Source organism: Rhipicephalus sanguineus, chromosome 5 (genome assembly GCF_013339695.2).
Source record: "Rhipicephalus sanguineus isolate Rsan-2018 chromosome 5, BIME_Rsan_1.4, whole genome shotgun sequence".
Classification (NCBI taxonomy): domain Eukaryota; kingdom Metazoa; phylum Arthropoda; class Arachnida; order Ixodida; family Ixodidae; genus Rhipicephalus; species Rhipicephalus sanguineus.
In genome coordinates this window covers 167142704-167163884 of record NC_051180.1, presented here as the reverse complement: position 1 = coordinate 167163884, position 21181 = coordinate 167142704, and the positions used below count along the sequence as shown (strand labels likewise).

At 45.0% G+C, this 21181-nt stretch overlaps 1 protein-coding gene across 1 annotated transcript in view; it reads left to right on the top strand.

The window, feature by feature from the left end:
* LOC119394421 (cubilin) overlaps positions 1 to 21181 on the top strand; it is a 230161-nt gene that overhangs the window by 56646 nt on the left and 152334 nt on the right. Inside the window, exons 17-23 of the mRNA XM_037661722.2 lie at positions 3256 to 3440; positions 5043 to 5214; positions 9781 to 9971; positions 12239 to 12395; positions 15679 to 15860; positions 19452 to 19620; positions 20261 to 20528. Coding sequence (XP_037517650.1) covers positions 3256 to 3440; positions 5043 to 5214; positions 9781 to 9971; positions 12239 to 12395; positions 15679 to 15860; positions 19452 to 19620; positions 20261 to 20528 — 1324 coding nt within the window. The remainder of the gene's footprint in view (positions 1 to 3255; positions 3441 to 5042; positions 5215 to 9780; positions 9972 to 12238; positions 12396 to 15678; positions 15861 to 19451; positions 19621 to 20260; positions 20529 to 21181) is intronic.

Genomic DNA, 21181 nt, shown 5'->3' with positions numbered 1-21181 from the left:
TGGCAGTATACTTGTACCAGTATTTAATACCATATTTAATAAGTGTCTGCATGCTTCAACGTTTCCTAGCATGTGGAAAACTGCTCGTGTTTTGCCAGTGTTTAAGTCTGGCTGCAAAAGTGACGTCTCGAACTACCGCCCTATTTCCCTTCTTTGTGCCGCATCCAAAATCTTTGAGCTTGCTCTTCACAAAATATTGTTTTTTGATGTAAAAAATTCATTGATTGTGAACCAGCGTGGGTTTCTCGCTGGCCGCTCAACTGTCACTAATCTTGCCAGTTTCATGATGCAAGTCTCCACGCCTATTTCGCAGAGAGGACAGGTTGATGCTATTTACTGTGACCTTAGCAAAGCTTTTGATGTTGTCAGCCATTCGCTGCTTGTGGATAAACTTGCACACTTTGATGTTGATTCTTCAATTGTGAATCTCCTCCATAGCTATCTTCTTGATAGATTATGTTACGTTGCCGTTAATGGCCAAACGTTCTCTTTGTATAAAGCTACTAGTGGGGTTCCTCAAGGGTCGGTACTGGGCCCACTCCTCTTTTTAATTTATGTTAATGATGTTTCTTCTGTCATTCCGAATTCTTCTTTCCTTTTGTATGCCGTTGACATAAAGATATTTAAGGAAATTCATTCAGTTATCGATTGTCGCTTGCTGCAATCTGATTTGTGTTCTTTTTCTGAATGGTGCAGGAGCAATAACCTCTCCCTAAATATTTCAAAAACCAAGGTAATGAGTTTCACTCGAAAAACATCTAGTGTGCCATTTTTATATTCTGTCAATTCTGTGTCGTTGTGTAAGGTATGTGAGATCAATGATCTAGGTGTTCTTTTTGATAGCACCTTACACTTTTCTGCTCACGCTAAGCGTGTTGCTTTGCGGGGTCTTCGCACCCTAGGCTGTGTTTGCAGAATGTCTAGAGAATTCCGTTCTCCTGTGCCCTTCCGAAAATTGTACACCGCGCTATGTCTTCCTCAACTTGAGTATGCATCTGTGATCTGGAATGGCATTCCTAATTCCAGCAACAACGCCATTGAGCGAGTCCAGAAAAAATTCCTAAGCATTTACAACCATCGTTTCGCTAGAAATGACTCTGGATCTCGTTCTAACGCTGCTGGATTATTATCATTGCCATAACTTTGCTGCCGACGAAATCGCGCTGATCTGTTATTTCTTTACAAGCTTGTGCATGGTATCATATCCCGCCCTGTACTGCTCAACTGTATTAATTTCCGAATTCCCCGTAAGCTGACCAGAGAGAATAGACCTTTTCATGTAACCGCCTGCCTCTGTGAACATTCGACCATTGGCAGGATACAACGTCTTTACAATGCTTATTTTTTGGAGCTTGATGTTTTTCACAGCTCCCAGTCGTTGTTCTGCTCCGAGCTTTGCACTGTACTTACATAGCCTTGTACACTGTTGATATTTTTTTTCTGCCTGAGCAGAGTTGTATATGTGCAATTTTATAACGTTTTTTATCCCTAATCTTTTATTATGAATGTTTCCTTTGTTTTTTCTTTGTTTTTTTTGTTTTTTTTTTCGTGCGCCAGTACAAAGACCTTACGGTTGTTCCTGGGCACATTAAATAAACGTTTGATTGATTGATTGATTGATTGATTGATTGATTGATTGATTGATTGATTGATTGATTGATTGATTGATTGATTGATTGATTGATTGATTGATTGATTGATTGTGCTAAACTAATCCCCCCCACTGCCACCCCGGCCCTTGCGGGGATCAATTTCGTGACCGCGGCCCGCTAGCTGAGGTGAGCTTGAGACCCCTGGTACACGCCCTCAGGTTTAAGGAACAAGTTCAAACCTTATGGTGAAACAAACGCAATTTATTCTTTAACGGCGTATGATCCCTAGTAAAATTGGGGACGTTTGCCAACGCGCCGCGCAATAGTGTAATAAAAAATTCTTCATGAATCTCGCTCCCAAATCTGATATTTCTGTGCACACCAGATGGTCGAAATGACTCTACAATATTTAACGACACCTTTTCTAATCCAAAATGCAGTTGAATTCGCTTTTGCGCTTAAGAAAGTCGTTTTTTTCTGCCGTGAAGTTACCCGTGGGCCAAGGGAACACCTTTAAGGGTGTAAGTTCTTTAGAATGTGTCAGCTCTCCTTATTTCGACAGTTCGGCAGTTGGATGCGCAAAAAAAATCATTTTGATTAGTGTAATCTTGACGGCCGGGAAAATGGTACAAGATAGACAGGCGAAGTGGTTATTGTAGAAAGAATCAGCAGTCATTTGCATTTTTCGGTGCATTTTACATTTGATATTTCTGGCTCAAATGAGCCAGAAAATTCCAATTCTGGTGGACAACTGTAAAAACGCAGGAGCAGGGGCTGCCCGTGCATTAGCATTAGCCGAAATTTCTTTCTTACGCAAGTACTTCCCGTACCACTGAGTATAAATTCTTTGAAGTATTTATGACGAATTGTATAATGTTTGGATTTATATAATATATTCGTTAAAATATCTTCGTTCCGTGGAAGTGCAACACCATGGTATGCAGAATAACAAATATTTCTCTGCGCTTTATCTGAGAGAAGCAGAAAAGTGCTACTCAGCGGCTTTAAAATTTTAATGGCTGAGGTAACAAAGTATGTATTCTTTCTTTTTTGTGTGTTCGTAATCTTAGCTTCGTGGGTACGCCATTTGAACAGATTGGTAAGGAATTCGCAGGTCGGTTTGGCCACAGATGTGTTAATGAGCTCGCTCACTGAGAATCCTTACACAGGCTAAATATTTGCATCCTTAAATGTGATGACGTGCCAAATGGCCAACATCGTTATCATTAAGTCTGCAAAAATATATTGTTGTACTAGCTCAAAATACACCTGCTGTATGAGAAAGTGTACAGAATAGAGGCGCTGCTAATTCTGACCACCTGGAAGCAGCGTTTGACAGCGAGAGCTCGTCAAGCTTATTTCGCGCACTTTTTGTCTTGTCTATCACAGCTGTTATCATGTTCGGTCACTGCAGTATCTAGCCAAAAAAATACAGTTTTCTTCGCTGGAACAACTAAACACTACCCTTAATTACGTATATTGGTACTACTCGTGGGATGAATCGTGCATCCTCATTGGTACATACTTTGTACGACGAGCATTCATTTAGTAATATCGCAACAAATGCAACTGCACCGCTATACTGGTTGCCCGACACCGTACGATTTACTTGCTCCCACTTAGGTTGTTTCCTATACGCGTTGTCCCGTCTGTGCATTCGCAGAGTGCGGCAAAGTGATGCCGGTGGCTAACGTGGGTGCGGTGAGTTCTCCGGGATACCCCGACCACTACCCTTCGAACCGGGACTGCTTGTGGACGCTGGCTGTGCCGACAGGAAAGAGGATCCAGCTGCACCTTGCCACCGTGCAGATGGAACACCACCCTAACTGCTCCTACGACTACTTGAAGGTACGCCTTCGTTGTTGCAGTGAAAGTGCTACTTTGTCACTAATTAAACAAAAACGATCCGTGTACATGTTTAACGCCAGCGAACTACACCCGATGGTGAAGCTGCTTCTTGCTGGTGTGACAGCTGTGGACACCAGTCGCACGAGCTTCCATAGAAACATGGGTATACATATCGAACATCAAGGGCAGCGGGCATCTATTTCCATCGTTACTCTTTACTCTCTTCATGAACCCGTATACCTCCGTTATCTCTAGTATAATCTACCATGGCGGCCATGGTGCTCGACTGCGGACCCGAAGATCGCGGGATCGAATCGCGGCCACGGCGGCCGTATTTTCGACGGAGGCTAAATACTTAAGGCCCGTGTACTTAGATTTAGATGCACGTTAAAGAACCCCAGGTGCTCGAAATTTCCGGAGCCCTCCACTACGGCGTCTCTAATAATCATAACGTCGTTTTGGGACGTTAAACCCCAACAATTAATATTATTAGTTATCTCCCGTATAGTACGAGGCGTAGTGTAGTGCGGCTGCGCCACGCCCGTTACTGTGCGACGCGATAGTTCAGTACTACTAGCAGGGCATGGAAGACTGTCTAAGTCTAATCTGTCTAATCTAAGTACGCAGTCCTTTTTGTTGTTGTTGTTGTTTCTATATCTGCCCTATTTGCTCGTCCACCTTAACACTGCACGCAATCTTAAGGCCAATCTCATTCACTAATTCTTTTATCCGGTATAATAGGCATTGCCTTTCTGAATGCGCTATTCAGTAAACGTATTTATACAATTACTTATTATTTGAATTTTTAATTGAGTGAGCGGGGGGAATTTCACATCAGAACGAGATTCAAGAGCTACAAGGGATGTCGTAGCGAAAAGGACCGCGCGCCACATAAAATTTGACAAATAGGTTTCTTGGTCGTGAATCTTAAGCACGGCCATTTCTGCCTTCCCATCTTATGTAGGGCCGTTGCAAAGGGCGATAATCCAACACTCGTCCTTATGTTCCCCAGCCTATACCGTAACCACTGGACATGTAAGGCCAATCTTTTCATTTATTTCGATCGTAGATGAGTCAACAATATATTATATAGGAAACGGCAAACCGCAGGACGGACTGAAGTAAGGAAAACGTTCTCGCGCTTACAAATACAAACAGTTTAAGTTTTGCTTCCTCGACATGCAAAACGAAGTGCTTGAAACTGATCATATAAAAGCATTACAATAATTATTCGACGCCAGTGTTCTCGTGTAATATGTACTGTTCTCTTCAAATATGTTGAACAGCTTTGTTTATGAGCAGTGAGAGCGCAATCCCATAATGAACTCATCCGCATGGCTTAAAAATTAGTAGCGCGTAGGAAACGGAGCAAACGAAAAAGACTTGGACATGTCCTGTCCACGTCCCTTTCTTGTGCCTCAGTTTTTTTACGCGCTACTCATTTTTAAGTCATGCCTGCTTACCAACCTGTCCAGCTTGCCACACTTATGAACCGCATGTCCTCAAAAGCGGAGCGGGCATGTCGTTTATTCTATCCCATTTTGATATGAGCGAGCAGGTTGACGGTCTTAGAACACGCGCAATGGTGTGACTACGTTACAGATCTACGACGGTGCCACCGAGCAGGACCGCCAGCTGGCCGTCTTCTGCGGCACCAACAACACAGCCAGCGAGCGCCCCATCCTCAGCTCCGGGCACAACATGCTCATCCAGTTCCATTCGGATGAGTCCAGCACCGACACTGGCTTTTACGGCACCTATGCTGCGGTACCATGTGAGTGTCTCAGAGTACTGGCATTGCATGAAAAGACTTTGTAGACGAAAGCTATGATTGTTGCGCAACACAAGCCACGTAAGCAATATTCTTGTCCGACACGCCTCGCTTCTAAAGTTGATCGAGCGACGAAACTTTTGGAACGACATGTTGATACTGAAAAGTCACTGTTTAGCCGCGAGGGCGAAGCAATGATTGCCATAGCAAGAAATTGGAATGTCTCTTGAAGAACGACAAGCAGCTCGATACTTGCAGTACGCCGCTGAAGCACAAAGAATGGCGCCCGAAATGAACGCGCAGGTATGCACAGGACAAGCGTGAACTAACAACTATCACAGTTGTTACGTCCTTGTGCTTGAACAATGTGCTGCAATTGTCGACAATGTTTGTTTGTTTGTTTGTTTGTTTGTTTGTTTGTTTGTTTGTTTGTTTGTTTGTTTGTTTGTTTGTTTGTTTGTTTGTTTGTTTGTTTGTTTGTTTGTTTGTTTCCTCAAAGTTATGGCACATAGCCACTCTGGGGGACTGGCAAAGACTGCGTTTCGACAATGGAGAAGCAGACGACCTTAGATATTTGTTTTTCTTGTAAACTGCGGCGCGCGACCTCTGCGTCTCCTGCCACACGGGGGCGTCCGACGCAAGGTGTGCCTAGAGTCACTGTATATGCTACCTTTAGGTAGCAGAGTAGCGCATAGGTCCGGCTAGCAACCACAGCTATGCGGTGAAGTCGCACTTCGTTTTTGCAGGCGACATGCCTACTGTGTCGCCGATTAACCTGCCTGGCGTGTCGAAGACCGGCGATAAACATTGGCTGTCGATGGCTAGTGTTAATTCAGTTCGCTGCAGCGGAGGCGTCGAGAAATAAAAAAATTGGCCCAAGCGGCAGCTTCTCCGCAATGCATGGTTGCTAGCGGCGTTGGAAGACAGATGCGCAACTCTGCTACCTAAAGGTAGCATATACAGTAACTCTACACCACGCTAACCTTACACCGTGCTAGCGCAGCTCCGCCTCTCGCTTGGTGGCGTTTAAGCTAACTACGACTAATCTGCCAGACGTATTTGCAGGGTGTGATACGACTTTGCGGGGTGTGATAGCACTTCGACAATTTTTATGAGAAATCTGTATTTTCTAAAGAAAAACATCCATTATAAAGGAATAACAAAAAGAAGAAAGAACTGCGTTGGAAAACTATCGCTAGTCAGTCGTGCAAAAATTAAAGAATGAGTATATACGATAGCAGCCAAGATATGCTATCTTTCTCAATGTGATAGAGCGCTGGCTCTTATATTACTTGGATGTTTGAACATTCAAGACACTTCCATCGCTTTCACCGTACGTTTGTCCTTACGCATTGCGAATGGGATGGTCAACTCGAAGTCGGAGTTTAAATCACCTGTTTTGCAGTAAAATGAATTTTGGCCATTGATGGCAATCCCTTCATGGTGTGCCTTGCAAGCGAATGGTTGGTAAATGGCCGGTGTCTTACTACGTTCTGTGATGTGAAGAGATTCAGCTATTTCACGCGTGCACACATCGCGATAACAAAATTAAGGGTGTGTCAAAGTACGGTCAGATACAGTAATGGCAACAATGACTTAAAATGTGAAAGCCAAGAGCGAACAGTAACGCAACGGCTCATCTACAGACCTTGTCGCCTGTTAAAAAGGTAGATTGGGGAAAAAGCCGATTCCCAGTCGGCGTGCCGACTGACCAGAAGAACATAAAAAATTTTGTTCACTTCTCTCGCAGGCTTTCATTTATTTTAGGTTGTTCTTTAAAGGCGCTATGATGCCTAATTTTCAATCATAACCTCTGTTATATGTGTTAATCCTTTTTCGTTGACAAACAAGCTGGCGAATTTTTAGCGCATTTTGCCGAGAACTTTATTTATAATTAGATATCTTTATAAACTCGCGAGCGGCTTGAGAGACGGGTAACACTGGCGCACTCGCCAGCCACGACATAACAAATTGCTTGCTTGGCGAGCGTCTGCATTCCGGCCAATGAATTTCTTCTGTGGTCTGCTGCGTGTGCAGTCGGGCTATTTCAGCTTTCTTCAGCTTGAAATTCAAATTCAACTTTGGTAGAAGACGACGCCTCCGCTCCATGCAGCACATGACGTCACACACGCCATGGCAAAGTGACAGTCACCGGAGGTGGGCGGAGTCTATAGCCGGCGACCTCTACGACTCGCTTTGCATTAAAATATTCCTTTACACTTCCTTTTTCGTGCGAGTGCACGCACAACCGACCCTCTATTGCTATTTTTCGCTGAAAATCTCAGATTGTTCGGTGACCGTGTCATGGCCCCTTTAAACATAAACCTTCTGTTCACAGGCAGCTCTGGTACTACATTCTTTACTTAGTGATCATACGTTGGTTGGTGCTTTGCTCACAGAGTTTGTGATAGAGCGGTGGCAAGGCTTTTAGATGCGAAGTATCTTAAGGTCGAGCTCAATCCGGTGGGGGTGGTGTGCGGCGTGCCCACCCTCACTGCGCATGCGCATACCCTCTTCACATACCTCCTCTCCACTCCCCCTCACCATTCCCCTTCCCCGCTACCCCTCTCCCTTTCCCCTCTCCCTTTCCCCTCTACCTTTCCCCTCTCCACTTTCCATCTCCCCCTCTCCACTTCCCCTCTCCCCTCCCCCTCTCCACTCTTCCTCTGAAACGCGGGCTAGACATGCCGAAAGTCTCTCCTGCACAACGCCGCGATGAGCTCGAGCGCATGCGCGTCTCCTCCCCTTCTCTCTCCTCTCCTACGCTGCCCCCTCTCCCCGCCTGTCGACCGCGTTCCCCGCTCGCCCTGTGAGAATTAACGGCCAGGCTAGATGGAAGACACGACGCGCGTAGCGTCCCTCTTCGCGTTCCACGACACGAGGTCGGTAGCATGCCCAACGAACGCCAACGGAACGCGATCGTGCAAGTGCTCCGGCTTCGCATCGCCTCATGGTCCCCTTTAGTGGGAGATGGTGTAATTTGTTTTATATGGCTTCTTGGGATGGTCACTGTGATGAACAGAATCCGACGTACCGTCAGCGAATTACTCAACGGGCATAACTACAGTAAAACCTCGGTGATATGATCACGGCTCGTATAAATTTCGGGGTGATACGAATTTTTCTGTGGTCCCGGCCAAGGCCGATTAGCCTGCAATGTATTGGAGTACGGTTGTTGCGAACCTATTTGCACCCCGCGACGTTTGATACGAATGTACGCTAGCGCACAGGTACTAACAGGTACTGCCCGCTCTGTAGCGGAAGACGCGGCAGTCACTCGCGGGTGCGGGTGCGGGCATGCGCGCTGCGCGACCATCAGCGGTGCGTCGTTGCCTCCGAGATAGTGCGCGCGAATCTTGGAGGCCTTTAGGCACCTTCGCGTTTAGGTTACAGATGACGTTGACGTCGCGCTTTTTTTTTTTCTGACGTGTTGACGCGTGCTTCTGTGCTCGAGGCAGCAGCGTCTTTGTGTGTTAGCACGTGCCTGCCACGTCGATGCAAGCCATGTTCCCGCAATCAGACGTTCTATGAAACAAGACTGAAACTTGGGCTGCGGGTCCGTCATGAAGTTCCATTAAAGGTGGACGAAGACCCCAAGAGATGAAGCGGACAGTCTTGGCGAAGGAGCTTGGCCTCTATCTATCGTGAGCAAAGCGCTTATTAAGTCACTTTCGCCGCAGTACTTTGGTGTCGTGCAGAAAAGCGTCGTAAGATTAGGAAGGGGCTACTAGCGGTCACGGGGCACAACACATCTGGTTCATGAATTACACACGCGCATGCGCCGTATATTTACGAGTGCAAGTATGATTGTTGACGTCTAAGAACTTTACTGGCAATCATTCAGGGCTGTTCATGGCGTCGCTGCGGCCCTGAGAAAAACACTGAATCAAAACGTATGCCAAATTTCTTTTGTCGCATACTCTTTTGTTGCATACTATTTTGTCGCACACTATTTGCATACTATTGTCGCATACTATTTGTCCTCTACCCATGTTTTCTAGTGATACGAATTGCGGATGATACGAATATTTTCGGTAACCCCGCTAGATTCGTATCACCGATGTTTTATTGTATTCGTGAACGATGCAATGGCGGCAACTAAAGGTGTGTTGAAAAACAAATTCCTTGACAACGATAGACAGCATGCTCATTATGTAGGTGGCGCCAGCTGGTGAGAGTTCCGAAAAGTGGGCGAGTGTGTTGCACAACATGGTGCAGCTTAAGGTAACAATATCGACCGCGTGCACTGAAATAAACTTCACTAACAATGTGCCAAGTATAAAAGTGAATGAGCCTTGGAGAAGTGAAAGGGCCATTACGTAGCGTGTTCGCGAGTACATTAGTGAGCTTATAAGCCGAAGCGCCTTCGCCAACCATAGCGTGGATGTTCAAGCGTTCGAGTAGATTCTTCTGCGCTGTTACACTAAGAAAACATCGACGCACGCACGCACACACACACACATACACATACACACACACGCACGCACGCACGAACGCACGCACACAAACACACGCACACCGAAAACACTAAGTCAGCAGTGACACTCAGAGCATGGTTCCTGTGCCCAGCGATCCCTGGTTGCGGTGGTGTCATGTCACGTGACAAAGGCCGCTTCACGTCGCCGGGCCACCCGAACCCTTACGAGAACGGGCTGCTGTGCGAGTGGGAGATACGAGCGTCGCCAGGCGAACGACTGCGCCTCGTCTTCGAACGCTTCGACCTAGAAAGCCACCCGGTGTGCAAATGGGATGCCCTGGAGGTATGACGACACGCTTTCACCACACGCTGAACAGGCAGAGTCGCACTGGAGGCTTTATACGACTCGGCGTTGACGCCCTACCCTAACACGTGGGTTCACGGTCACCTTGGAACGTGAGGTCTGTGTTGGTGATGATTACGCGGCTAGCAAAAAGAAAAAAAAGTTAAGAAACTAGGAGAATGAAACATCCGACATTTCGCAGAGAGAGCGAGTAAAAATAGAGAGCATTTTAAAACGCCGTTTTCTTCGATACTGCAATTAATTCGCTATGCAATTTTTCCTGCAGCCATATGCTTTTATTGAGGCCGAAAAAAGGTTGGAAACACGTGACTTTATTTCGAATAAGATGATATTCTCTCGAAAAAAAAATTTAGACGAAACTTTTGTTTGCATCTTGCAGGAAACTAATAGGCAGATGACGTGTATGTGACGCCAAAGATTTCAGCAGATGTTTCCCTGCACTTTTTCACGCCTATGAGTGCGAAGTTTTCGAAGAAATAATATATGATGACTCGTTAGGTGCTTTATGATAGAACATTCCGTTCTTATTAAGAAACACTTAACTTCAAGTCGCCGCAGCTAGAACATGTGTCGTTACGGGTAACTGCTGTAGGAATTGAAAGGCAATTTCGCTCCACGCGTTTCGTTCTTCAAGTAATCAGAAACAAGTAGTATTAGAATAAGTAAGACTTGTTGCTGGGCGAGCTGGTTGACGCCGAAGGTTTATCCTTCGTTATTAGGATAGATTGGTAAATTACTCTTCTAGGATTCAAGGAACTTCAGTTCCCTTGGATACAGTATTGGCAAGTTGTCTGGGCAAGTTTGTCCGCTTAGCGCGTCCTATTCAGTCCCCGTCTGTATCCACGCTGTTGCCCCCTACATACGTCGACCCTAGAAACTGACCTCTGCAGACCTCATTGATGAACGAACTGTCCTGTCAACGTGCACTCCATGACGAATCTGAACTGCTCGTTTTCTCTTCTTGTCCCCTATCGCCATTCCCCCTGTGTTGGGTGGCAGACTGGACGAGTGTTTGGCTGACCTCCCTGCCTGTTCTCTGCCCAGTCTCTCTCGTTGGGCTATCCGGATTTCTAAAATATAAACGATCAGTAATGTTACTTATCATTTCAAATTGCAGTCTGTTTAGATATACAGGACCCAATATTTCAAGACGCTATTGTCCAGTAAGCAGAGCAACAAGAATTACAAAAAATCTAAGCCAGTTATGCCGCAAATGAAATTTATACGAACTACGGAGCTTCGCCTATGTTGCCCTTGTGTTTATCTTGTATACATCTGCTCTTTTGTGTTCTTTTCGTGTCATTACGTTATGTTTTCTAACCTTTTCTGTTCTTTTCTTTTGATTATGTGATTTGTTTTGCGATTATCTATATTCTGTTGATGGTTGTACGGTCTCCTTTCTGCTGTTTGTTACTCCGAGCGCGGTGCTTCAAGCTCCCGGCGCTGGCATTTCGCCTCCGCTTCTCTTTTCCGTAGACCTGTGTCTAACCAGCGCCTTCTCCATTAGAGGAGGCGTTGGTCTAACTCTCGACGCTGGCGTTTCGCTGGCGCGGACAGGTAAATGGGCCGTTCGGCGACGCTGGTTTGCAGGGGCAAGCAGGTGCTGGCGTTCCAAACGCGCAGCCTCCTCGGCTTATGTGTATCAAACGTGGCACCTGCGTGACGCCAACGCGAGACATTTGATGACGACAGGGTTGTCCCTTAAACTGCTCCGCACTTAAAGCTGGTTTCATGGTGTTTAACTTTCCAAAGCGACCCAGGTAATGAAAGACGGATGGCTCCGGGTAATTTTCGACCAGCTAGCGTTCATTAGTGTGCACTGAAATCTCATAGTACACGGTCCCCTGGCATTTCACCTCTGTCGAAATGCAACCATCACGGCCGGGATCGAACCGCGTCTTTCGGGTCAGCAGCCGTACACCGTATACCACTGGGCCCCTGAGGCGCCCCATTGCAAAAAGGCGTAATATCCGCCACTGTATAGAGTTTCGGACAATGCACAGCCTACGTTCGGAGATATAAACCAGCGTATGTTCAAAAGAACTTCAGAGCCGGTTTCTAAGATGGTAGCGCACAAAAAAACGCAAGCGAGGTGTTTGGTTTTTAGAGCTCAAGTACTCGCTTGGGCGTACAGTTTCTAGGCCCCCCTAAAGAGTTCGCGTTGTTGGCGGGGCAAAGTCGCATGGTTATACTCAATCCAAGTGTGTTTGCAGCCTCACAGTCTATATACACTGTGGTATCTGCAGGTCTACGACGGCAGCGACGATCGGTCACCGCTCCTGCGTCGTATGTGTGGCGACTCCACTCCTTCTCCCGTGCTCTCAACGGGCAGCTCGCTTTTTCTCCGCTTCAAGACGGACGAGAACACGCGCCTCCAGGGCTTCAGTGCACTCTACGAGACAGGTGAGGCGATGGCATAGGAAATAGTCTTGCAATCCATTCGCGCTACTAGAATAGCATGCACAACCATCACATGGTGCGTAAAGTCGGTGGCGTGTTCACTTAGAAAAGCAGCATCGCGGCTCTAGATGAGAGTTCTCTGCAATATAAAGCCGTTAGTTTTGGCAGAGCGAATATCGCGAACTTACTCACGGAGCTGTGACAGTCATGAGATGATCGTGCTGAATGGCGACACTCAGATATACTGTAGAAGTTGGAATATACTGGATGAGTAGGCATCCCACTTATCCATTGAGGCGTCGTTGGAGACACCAGTTCGAATAAACTCTTTCATAGCCTCGTGTGTTCAACTTACGTGGACATATAGGCAGCGCAAATAATTCGACACATCGATAACAGAGGACGCGTATCAGAAGCTCCCGCTCATACTGTTTATTCAAATTGGCCGCATACGTTGCCATTTGAAAGAAAACATTTCTCTTATCTCATATACGGGTCATTCCTGAATGAGATTTGGCGCCAGCATTCCAACAACATGTCGACACCGATTTCCAAATGGACTAAAATCTGGACGCCGACTCTGCAATACGGAGTCTTTGTTTCACGGATATGCGCATCAACACATGGTGACCGCAGGGGGTTCCTCACGAAAACAATTGCTTTAGACCAGTCATGCCTGCATGTCTCACGAACATACTTAATAAGAAAACAAAATGTGGGACAATGACAGTCATGTGTGGGCCGAGGGCCGCATGCGGCCCTTGGCCTAATTTGATATTACAAAAGTTTCTAGTATTAGACGTGCGCGCGTTGCATAATTACGATACCCTGCTAAATTAGCATTTTCTTTCGTTCTATTTTGCAAATGTCCTCCCACTCTTTAATGCACGCAGCGTCCAGGTTGCCCGATGCAGACCTTTCCTCAACTAAGTGGTCTTTAGTATAACACGCCGATGGCGCAATACACGCATGGCCTGGCATGCATATTACCGTAAAGAGCTACACGCATGTAGTGACTAAGTGTTGCGCTGTCTTCGCTGATATACTCTTTGTGACATGTTTTCTTTTTCTGATTATCTGTTCGTTTTTACCGGTTATACACAGTACCAGTTGGCGCTTATCCTGCGTGCCCTCTCTTGAGATTGTGTCGAATCATTTGTGCTACTCATGAGTTCAAGCCGTTAAAACGGATTCTTTTCAAACCTAATTCGCAATCTCCGGAAGCTGTAACTTAACGAGAAAATGTAACCATTATTCGCCAACATTTCAGATGTGTTATCTTGCGCCAAAAGAAGACAGAAATGCTACCTTGTACGCGTTCAATAAACGAACGCACATTTTTGCCTCACACGGTTGGTCGAGGCTCGCGCAAGCATCGAGCAGTTGCGTGTGGCAAAAATGTTCGTTCGTTTATAGAACGTGTAAAAGATCACGTCAGGACTGTTTCCAGTCTCCCAACTTACAGTCACTGTATTGCAGAAACACTTAGGTATCAATCCGTCATTTAATAATGCTACCAGTATACGAAGATATCTGAAAACTAAATAAACAAGTAGTACCAAGTTTTTACACTATTGTATGAACTGGTCTTACATGAGTACCGACAGATTCATGGATATGCTGTTTCTAAAGCGAAATGAAAATCATATGAAATTATTAGGTATTTTTCAAAAATAGGCAGTCGATGGTCATCGCCCTCACGGTTCCTGACGACTAGTGCTCTGATATACCGCATGAGAACGTTTCAACAAAAAGCATTCTGTGGTGGTCAGCGCGTATCAAAAGAATATCCGTAATCGTTCTAGTGCGGAAACCGAACATGTGGCGGGAGACTATGGGACGTCTTGAAATGGCGATATCGTTCATTCGAACGTTGATCAGGCATCTGAGGGACTCTTTCGGTTCAGTATCATAGACAATGTCAGCCGAGAGCCGCTATATAATTTAGCGTATTCACGGCATCTCATTAAGATTCTTTAAACTGAAAAAGCTCCTCATTAAGACTGTTAGGTGAAGCTCGCGATCTTCTTCTCAGCAAGAGAGAGACATAAATGCTTTGCCAGCCACATTTGCCTACACTCTGGAAGCCTGCCTCCTATGAGGGACAGAAGGTTCCTCTGGGGCAAGGCGGTGGGACGTGCTGGAAGCAAGCGATGGCAAATCGATTGTGCAGTGAAAGGTGGAACATTGTCGTTTCTCTCTGCGCGTTTCTACATTGTATTTGAGTCGGCACTGGGATATGCGCTCTTCTTTTGCCAACGGTGAAAGAACGGTTAAGGCAGAGGTAGAACAGAGAGAGAGAGAACTGTTTTAATGAAAAGCTGGAGATGTTGCCTGACATATTACTCCAGATGCTGGGTGATGATTGTGATATATGTACACTGATAATTATATAACACATACATAGACTACAATGTTTACAAAGTTCCGTTCAGGCTCGTGGCCCGCAAGAAAGTCAGCAGCGCTTTCGCGGAGCGTAACGCACACTTGTTGCTTTGCCGTGGGCCCAGTACATGTCTCAGTTCTAAGCACGAGTCCCGTTGAAGGTGCAAGGCCACCTTCAGAGACCGTCTCTCTGATGCGTATCGCCTGCATTTCTTTTCTTCCCTCGGTTTACGGCATTCCTCTCTGCGAATACGCTAATCGAACTTCTTTGGAGAGCTGAGCACTGGCGTAAACGGGAGAGGGGAGGGGTCAACACCGCCCTCCCTGAATTTTTTCACTTTTGCATGTGTATATATACACGTGCAGGCACACACGCACATACGAACATGCCTGAATTAGATGAACATGTCCCCCCCTCCACCCCAAAAGAAAAATTCTGGCTTGCCCCTCATGCCGCGCGACATATGTTAACAACACTTATTCAATTTATACCAAATATGGAATTCAATAAGTCAACTTAGAAAGCAAGTATTGTAGCCTTAGATAATGAACGTGTCCTACCACAAGCACATGTTCCCCAACTGTTCCGGTTTCAGATATCTCCGGCACGAAGGCGTAAGTATACATATCACCATCTTCGAAGAATGGGTTGCTCCGAAGAACGGTATTGTCGAGCCTGTTGCATGCTACTATCGGTCCTTCTGGTCTCCTCTGGAAGTTTGCACGTATGACGGGCATCCATCGTTGCACGTGATTCCCAGCATGGAGCCCAACCTCTTCACGGCAGATGGGCTGTCCTGTTTATAACGAAGAAGCCTAATTCTTTCACGCGAAATAGGTTACCCTGGCGGCTACAGAACATGCATGATCTCTCTTCTGTGTTGCCGCGCGTCTTTTGCAGTGTGTGGCGGTCGCTGGATGGGACTGCAGGGCGAACTTGCGTCTCCTCGCTACCCTTCGGTGTATCCTCGCAACCGGCACTGCAACTACACCATCCTGGTGCCGCCGGGCAACGTCATCAGGCTCGCTGTCCAGACCTTCGACGTCGAAAACGATGACAACTGCAACTACGACTATCTGGAGGTTGGTGCAGAAAACTATACAGCACAGACACGCCTAGCCCACACTGAATAAGGTGCATATGCGCTGCATTATGCAGCGTGACAGCTGTTCTGTAACATTTCATTCTTCTTTAATGTACTCAGTAAAAGGCAGAACAGCCAAGCAAACACGGCACACAGGTGGTTGAGATAATGCCGCCATACATTATCGGACGTAACCTGCGCATCATTTTTGTCTATCTGAGTCAGCGTAGGAATTTGAAAAAAGGAACTTCCGTCATTTGAATATATTTGCATGAACCTTCCCGCTAAAAACAGCGGGAGGGTTCATGCAAGAGAAAAATAGTTGTCCCGCCGACTCTAGCTCAAAGCTATGGAAACCATATATGCGTCTGTCGGAAGGAAAGCTTTATAGTTAGAAAATTTGGCCTGATCTGAAGATCGAACCCGGAACCAATGCCTGCCCGGAACGGTTGCTGTACCCTCTGCACGAGCTCTTCAGGGAGAACTTTTCGTCAAGTGCGAAGACTTGCTTAGATGTACTAATCGGTCTGCTTCTGTATATTCCTGCCTCAGCCAGCCGGATATGACAAGATAATTTTTGCTTTAATGGGCATATTTCATTGGCCTCTTCTGGCTAAATGGGTGCACAGTCCTCAAAATCAGTTACAGTTTCTGCCTCATCGATAAATCGTACGCGTTCCTCCGTAGAAGCAGTTTTGCGTATACAGTCTCTGCATGTCTGCTCACTTGGTGCACAGAGAACTTGGTAGCAAAAAGTAATAGTTGGCGGTTGTCGTAAAATTGCGTGGTCATTGCAATTACTGAATTGGAACATTTTCGTCACTACATGTTTGAAGAGTCACCTTTAGTGAAAGCAAACAAGGCATGAAGCTCACGGGAAGATGTAAACTTGACGAGATGACAAATCCATGAACATGGGCGACACCCCCTGCTTAAGGATTATGCATGTCTACAGGGAAAAAGAAGGTAGTAGGAGGGGTTATAGTGTGTGTATGTACATATAGGGTCATTCCACGCCAACTGTCCCAGTCGGGGCGCTCGACAAAAATCAATTTCTCTGAAAAAATCTGAGAAAATTACACACATATAGGCATTAGTTCTACAGTATTTTCCCAAAATATTTTGAGCGGCAAAAATTTTTCGGGCATGTGAGCGCCATTTGAACTTCTCGATATGTTGGCAAACCAGGTACGAAAGAAAAATTCGCTATAAATGAACCGTTTCACGCGTTCATTCGAAACTTGCTTTTTTGTGTTTTTAGAGCATCGCGCTTTTATTATAAGACAGTTGCTTAGAGTAGCTTTATATTTTTCACTCCTTGGCGCGTAGGTGAAATTGAGTAATTTGCTGCGTTTTCGGGAATTTTTTTACAAAAGAAGATTGTAGACCAAATACATCAATTATTTTTATAGAACTCTCCATAAAACGTACTATCTCCTAAAGTTCTTGGTTTGCCTGTGTGCGGCGCACAGGTTCTAAAATAAAATCCTGAACTTGGAAAAAACGCTACAATGGCCTATATTCAGACGTCTGTAGCACCCTAAGGTGGTCCAAGAAAAAATAAGCAGAAAAGCGCATGCGATTGAGAATCATAACATCTTCGTACACAAAAAGTTTAATCGAAGTAGTTTTTGTTTTAGTCAAGAAAAAATTTTTTGAGGTTTAGTCCCACCATTGCATTATTTTGCTATGGGGGCAGCGCAAACCGACCGAATTTACTGCATAAAAAAAGAGGTAGTGTATTCGTAGCACATAGTTTACAGCTCCTTTTGTTAGTACTTTATAATGTATGTTACATATCAAGGAGATGATCAACAGAGGTGAAAATATAACAAAACCATTGGCTCAGATGCCGAAATTCCCCAATAATGAATCGCATTACTTATTGCATGCGGCTCTGAGAATCAATTGGCGTCAAAATAAGTTAAGCCTCAAAGTTCATGTAAACCGGAGAAAGGAAGCGTGAGCGCGGTCGGTCATTTATAGCGGATCCAAACGGAGTTCATCTAAGTATTCCGCAACGAACGGCACATGATGTGACAACGCGCCGCGTATTCACGCATTCCGTCCGTCGTCCGTGACACTACGGACGGGATATGCCAAGCTATTTTTCACATCCTTATTTGGATGGTTGCAGGAAGCAGATTTTGGTTAATGTAGAATTTGTCTGTCTGGTAACATGCATTGTTTTACAGCTGTTATGAGACCACAACAGCCTATTTTTGTGGCGTAGTTGTCCGGCGCCACCGCCGCCGCCTCCGGTGTGTGTAAACAATGCAATAAGTAACGCCATTCATTATAGGGGAATTTCGGCATCTATGCCAATGGTATTGTTATATTTCACCTCTGTTTATCATCTCCTTGATATGTAATATACATTATAAAGTACTAACAAAAGCAGCTGTAAACTATGTGCTACGAATACACTACCTCTTTTGTTTATGCAGTAAATTCAGTCGGTTTGCGCTGCCCCCATAGCAAAATAATGCAATGGTGGGACTAAACTTCAAAAAAAATTTTCTTGACTAAAACAAAAACTACTTCGATCAAACTTTTTGTGGACGAAGGTGTTATGATTCTCAATCGTATGCGCTTTTCTGCTCATTTTTTCTTGGACCACCTTAGGGTGCTACAGACGTCTGAACATAGGCCAATGTAGCGTTTTTTCCAAGTTCAGGATTTTATTTTATACCCTGTGCGCCGCACACAGGCAAACCAAAAACTTTAGCAGATAGTACGTTTTCTGGAGAGTTCTATAAAAATATTTGATGTATTTGGTCTACAATCTTCTTTTGTAAAAAGATTCCCGAAAACGCAGCAAATTACTCAATTTTACCTACGCGCCAAGGAGTGAAAAATATAAAGCTACTCTAAGCAACTGTCTTATAATAAAAGCGCGATGCTCTAAAAACACAAAAAAGCAAGTTTCGAATGAATGCGTGAAGCGGTCCATTTATAGCGAATTTTTCTTTCGTACCTGGTTTTCCACCATATCGAGAAGTTCAAATGGCGCTCACATGCCCGAAAAATTTTTGCCGCTCAAAATATTTTGGGAAAATACTGTAGAACTAATGCCTATATGTGTGTAATTTTCTCAGATTTTTTCAGGGAAATTGATTTTTGTCGAGCGCCCCGACTGGGACAGTTGGCGTGGAATGACCCTATATATATATATATATATATATATATATATATATATATATATATATATATATATATATATATATATATGTATATATATATATATATATATATATATATATATATATATGTATGTTGTGTGTGTGTGTGTGTGTGTGTGTGTGTGATTTTTTTCTTACCATAAAAGGTGGGAAGGCAAGAGAGTGGTAAGCTGGGCTAGTTGGTCTGTATTCATAGTAATAAACAGCGCGAAAACAACTAGAGCCCCAAAAGGGAAAAACAACACGGGACGAGCCCATCCCGTGTCGTTCTTCCCTTTTGTCTCTAATCGTTATAGTTTGTTATAGTTTAAGAGTTTAAAGTGTTATAGATATAGTTTAGAGCGTTATAGTTTAGAACCCTTTCGTTTGGTAAGGGTGAACGGAACGCTGCTGTTTTCTTCTTACAGATCAGTGAGCTCGCACGCAATGGCTCGACCACTCGGATTGGTCGCTACTGCGGCTCTTCGCTGCCGCCTGTCATTACGTCATCGTACAACCAGTTGCGCTTGGTGTTCCACACCGACCACTCCAACGAACACCACGGCTTCTTGGCAAACTACACGGCGGTGGATGTCGGTAAGCTATCAAAGCCGATTTAACCGAGAAAACACATGTTGTCGCAGGAAAATACAATTTATTGTTTACCGCGAAATTAAGCTTGCGAATGATTTTATTTGTCCAACTTACCGAAGGAACGAATCGGTCACGCTGATGTTACAGCGATGCAACTTGGATCCTCTTGAGCTACATTTTAAAAAATACAGTCTGAAGGTGCTTTTTTTTTAAATAATGTAGGATCAGCATAAGATTGATAAGCTCAAATATTTAAACGCTCAAGGCAAAAGAAACCCCTGAACTAACCACGATTGCGTCATAAAACTCTACCGAGCTAATACTGATACACTTCGATATTCGTCCCGAATGGGATAGAGATGTGGAACAATCTGCCAAACGCTATTGTTGTTCTAAAAGATATCGCCGACTTCGAAAGTGCAGTGGAGGTGCATTTACGGAAGTTTTCAGTAAGTTTTGCATTGCCAAGCGATATGTGTGACTTCATGTTCATTGTATATATTTTGAAAAATGTGCCAAGTGTTACGCAACTTTACGTACGTTGTACATATTTTGATATATGTAATTGTATTGTCCTCTCTGTTATGACTCTCTATGAGGGTTGACTTCATTAGCAGAGAAATCATCATGAATTATCTTGTAGGCTGCGGTGGCGTGCTGACCGAGTCCGGCAGCCTGGCGAGCCCTGCGACTCGTTCCGCAGCCAGCGACCACAGCGACGGCGGAGACGACGGCGCCAGTGGGGGCACTGGGGAGGCCTACCGGCACAACATGATATGCCGCTGGATCCTGCGCGCCCCGCCTGGTCACACAGTGCGCCTGAGTTTCACGCACTTCGTGATCGAGGACTCGTCCAACTGCTCGTACGACTACATCGAGATACACGATACCTCGGACCAGATGATTGGGAGGTACGTGCACAAAGAAACGGCCCAGTCATGCTGCGCCAAGTTGGGGGCTAGAATGTGCACAGAGCTGAAACGTGTTGCACTAGGTATAAAGAGTAGAGTTAAAAAAAGAGCGAGCGGGGCTTGACATATCCTACCCCGTGTGCAAGCGGCACTATCCATAAGCATTTGCTTATAAAGGAGAAACAAAATTTGACTTAATATAGTGAGTTCAAGTAGGTTCCCTGTTACATGGCTATAGCGTGCTCAGCACTTCGTATGATGCGTGAAGGAACGCGTATTGCAAGATATAGACATCTTCGTACGATCTATGAGAAATAACTGCAAGACGCTACCTTATTGTTAGTAATACAGTATTGTTACAGTACAGTTAGTATATTGTTAGTAATACAGTAATATAGACAAGTTTATAGCTGATTACAGTGTTCGTAGTATACAGATGAGGAGGAACACGTGTGTTCACATGCGTTGCTATTCCAGTAACTAAGGCGGTAAGTGCCGTAAACTTACCATCACTTCCAACAGTCGCTGGCAGAGATCTCATGTCCGCTTGTCCGCTTGTAGCATATTCACAGTAGCGCGCATGTTTTTTTTTTTGTTTTGTTTTTTTTTTCTCTGCAATAGCGCACAGCGAATCCCCATTCACAGTCAATTCT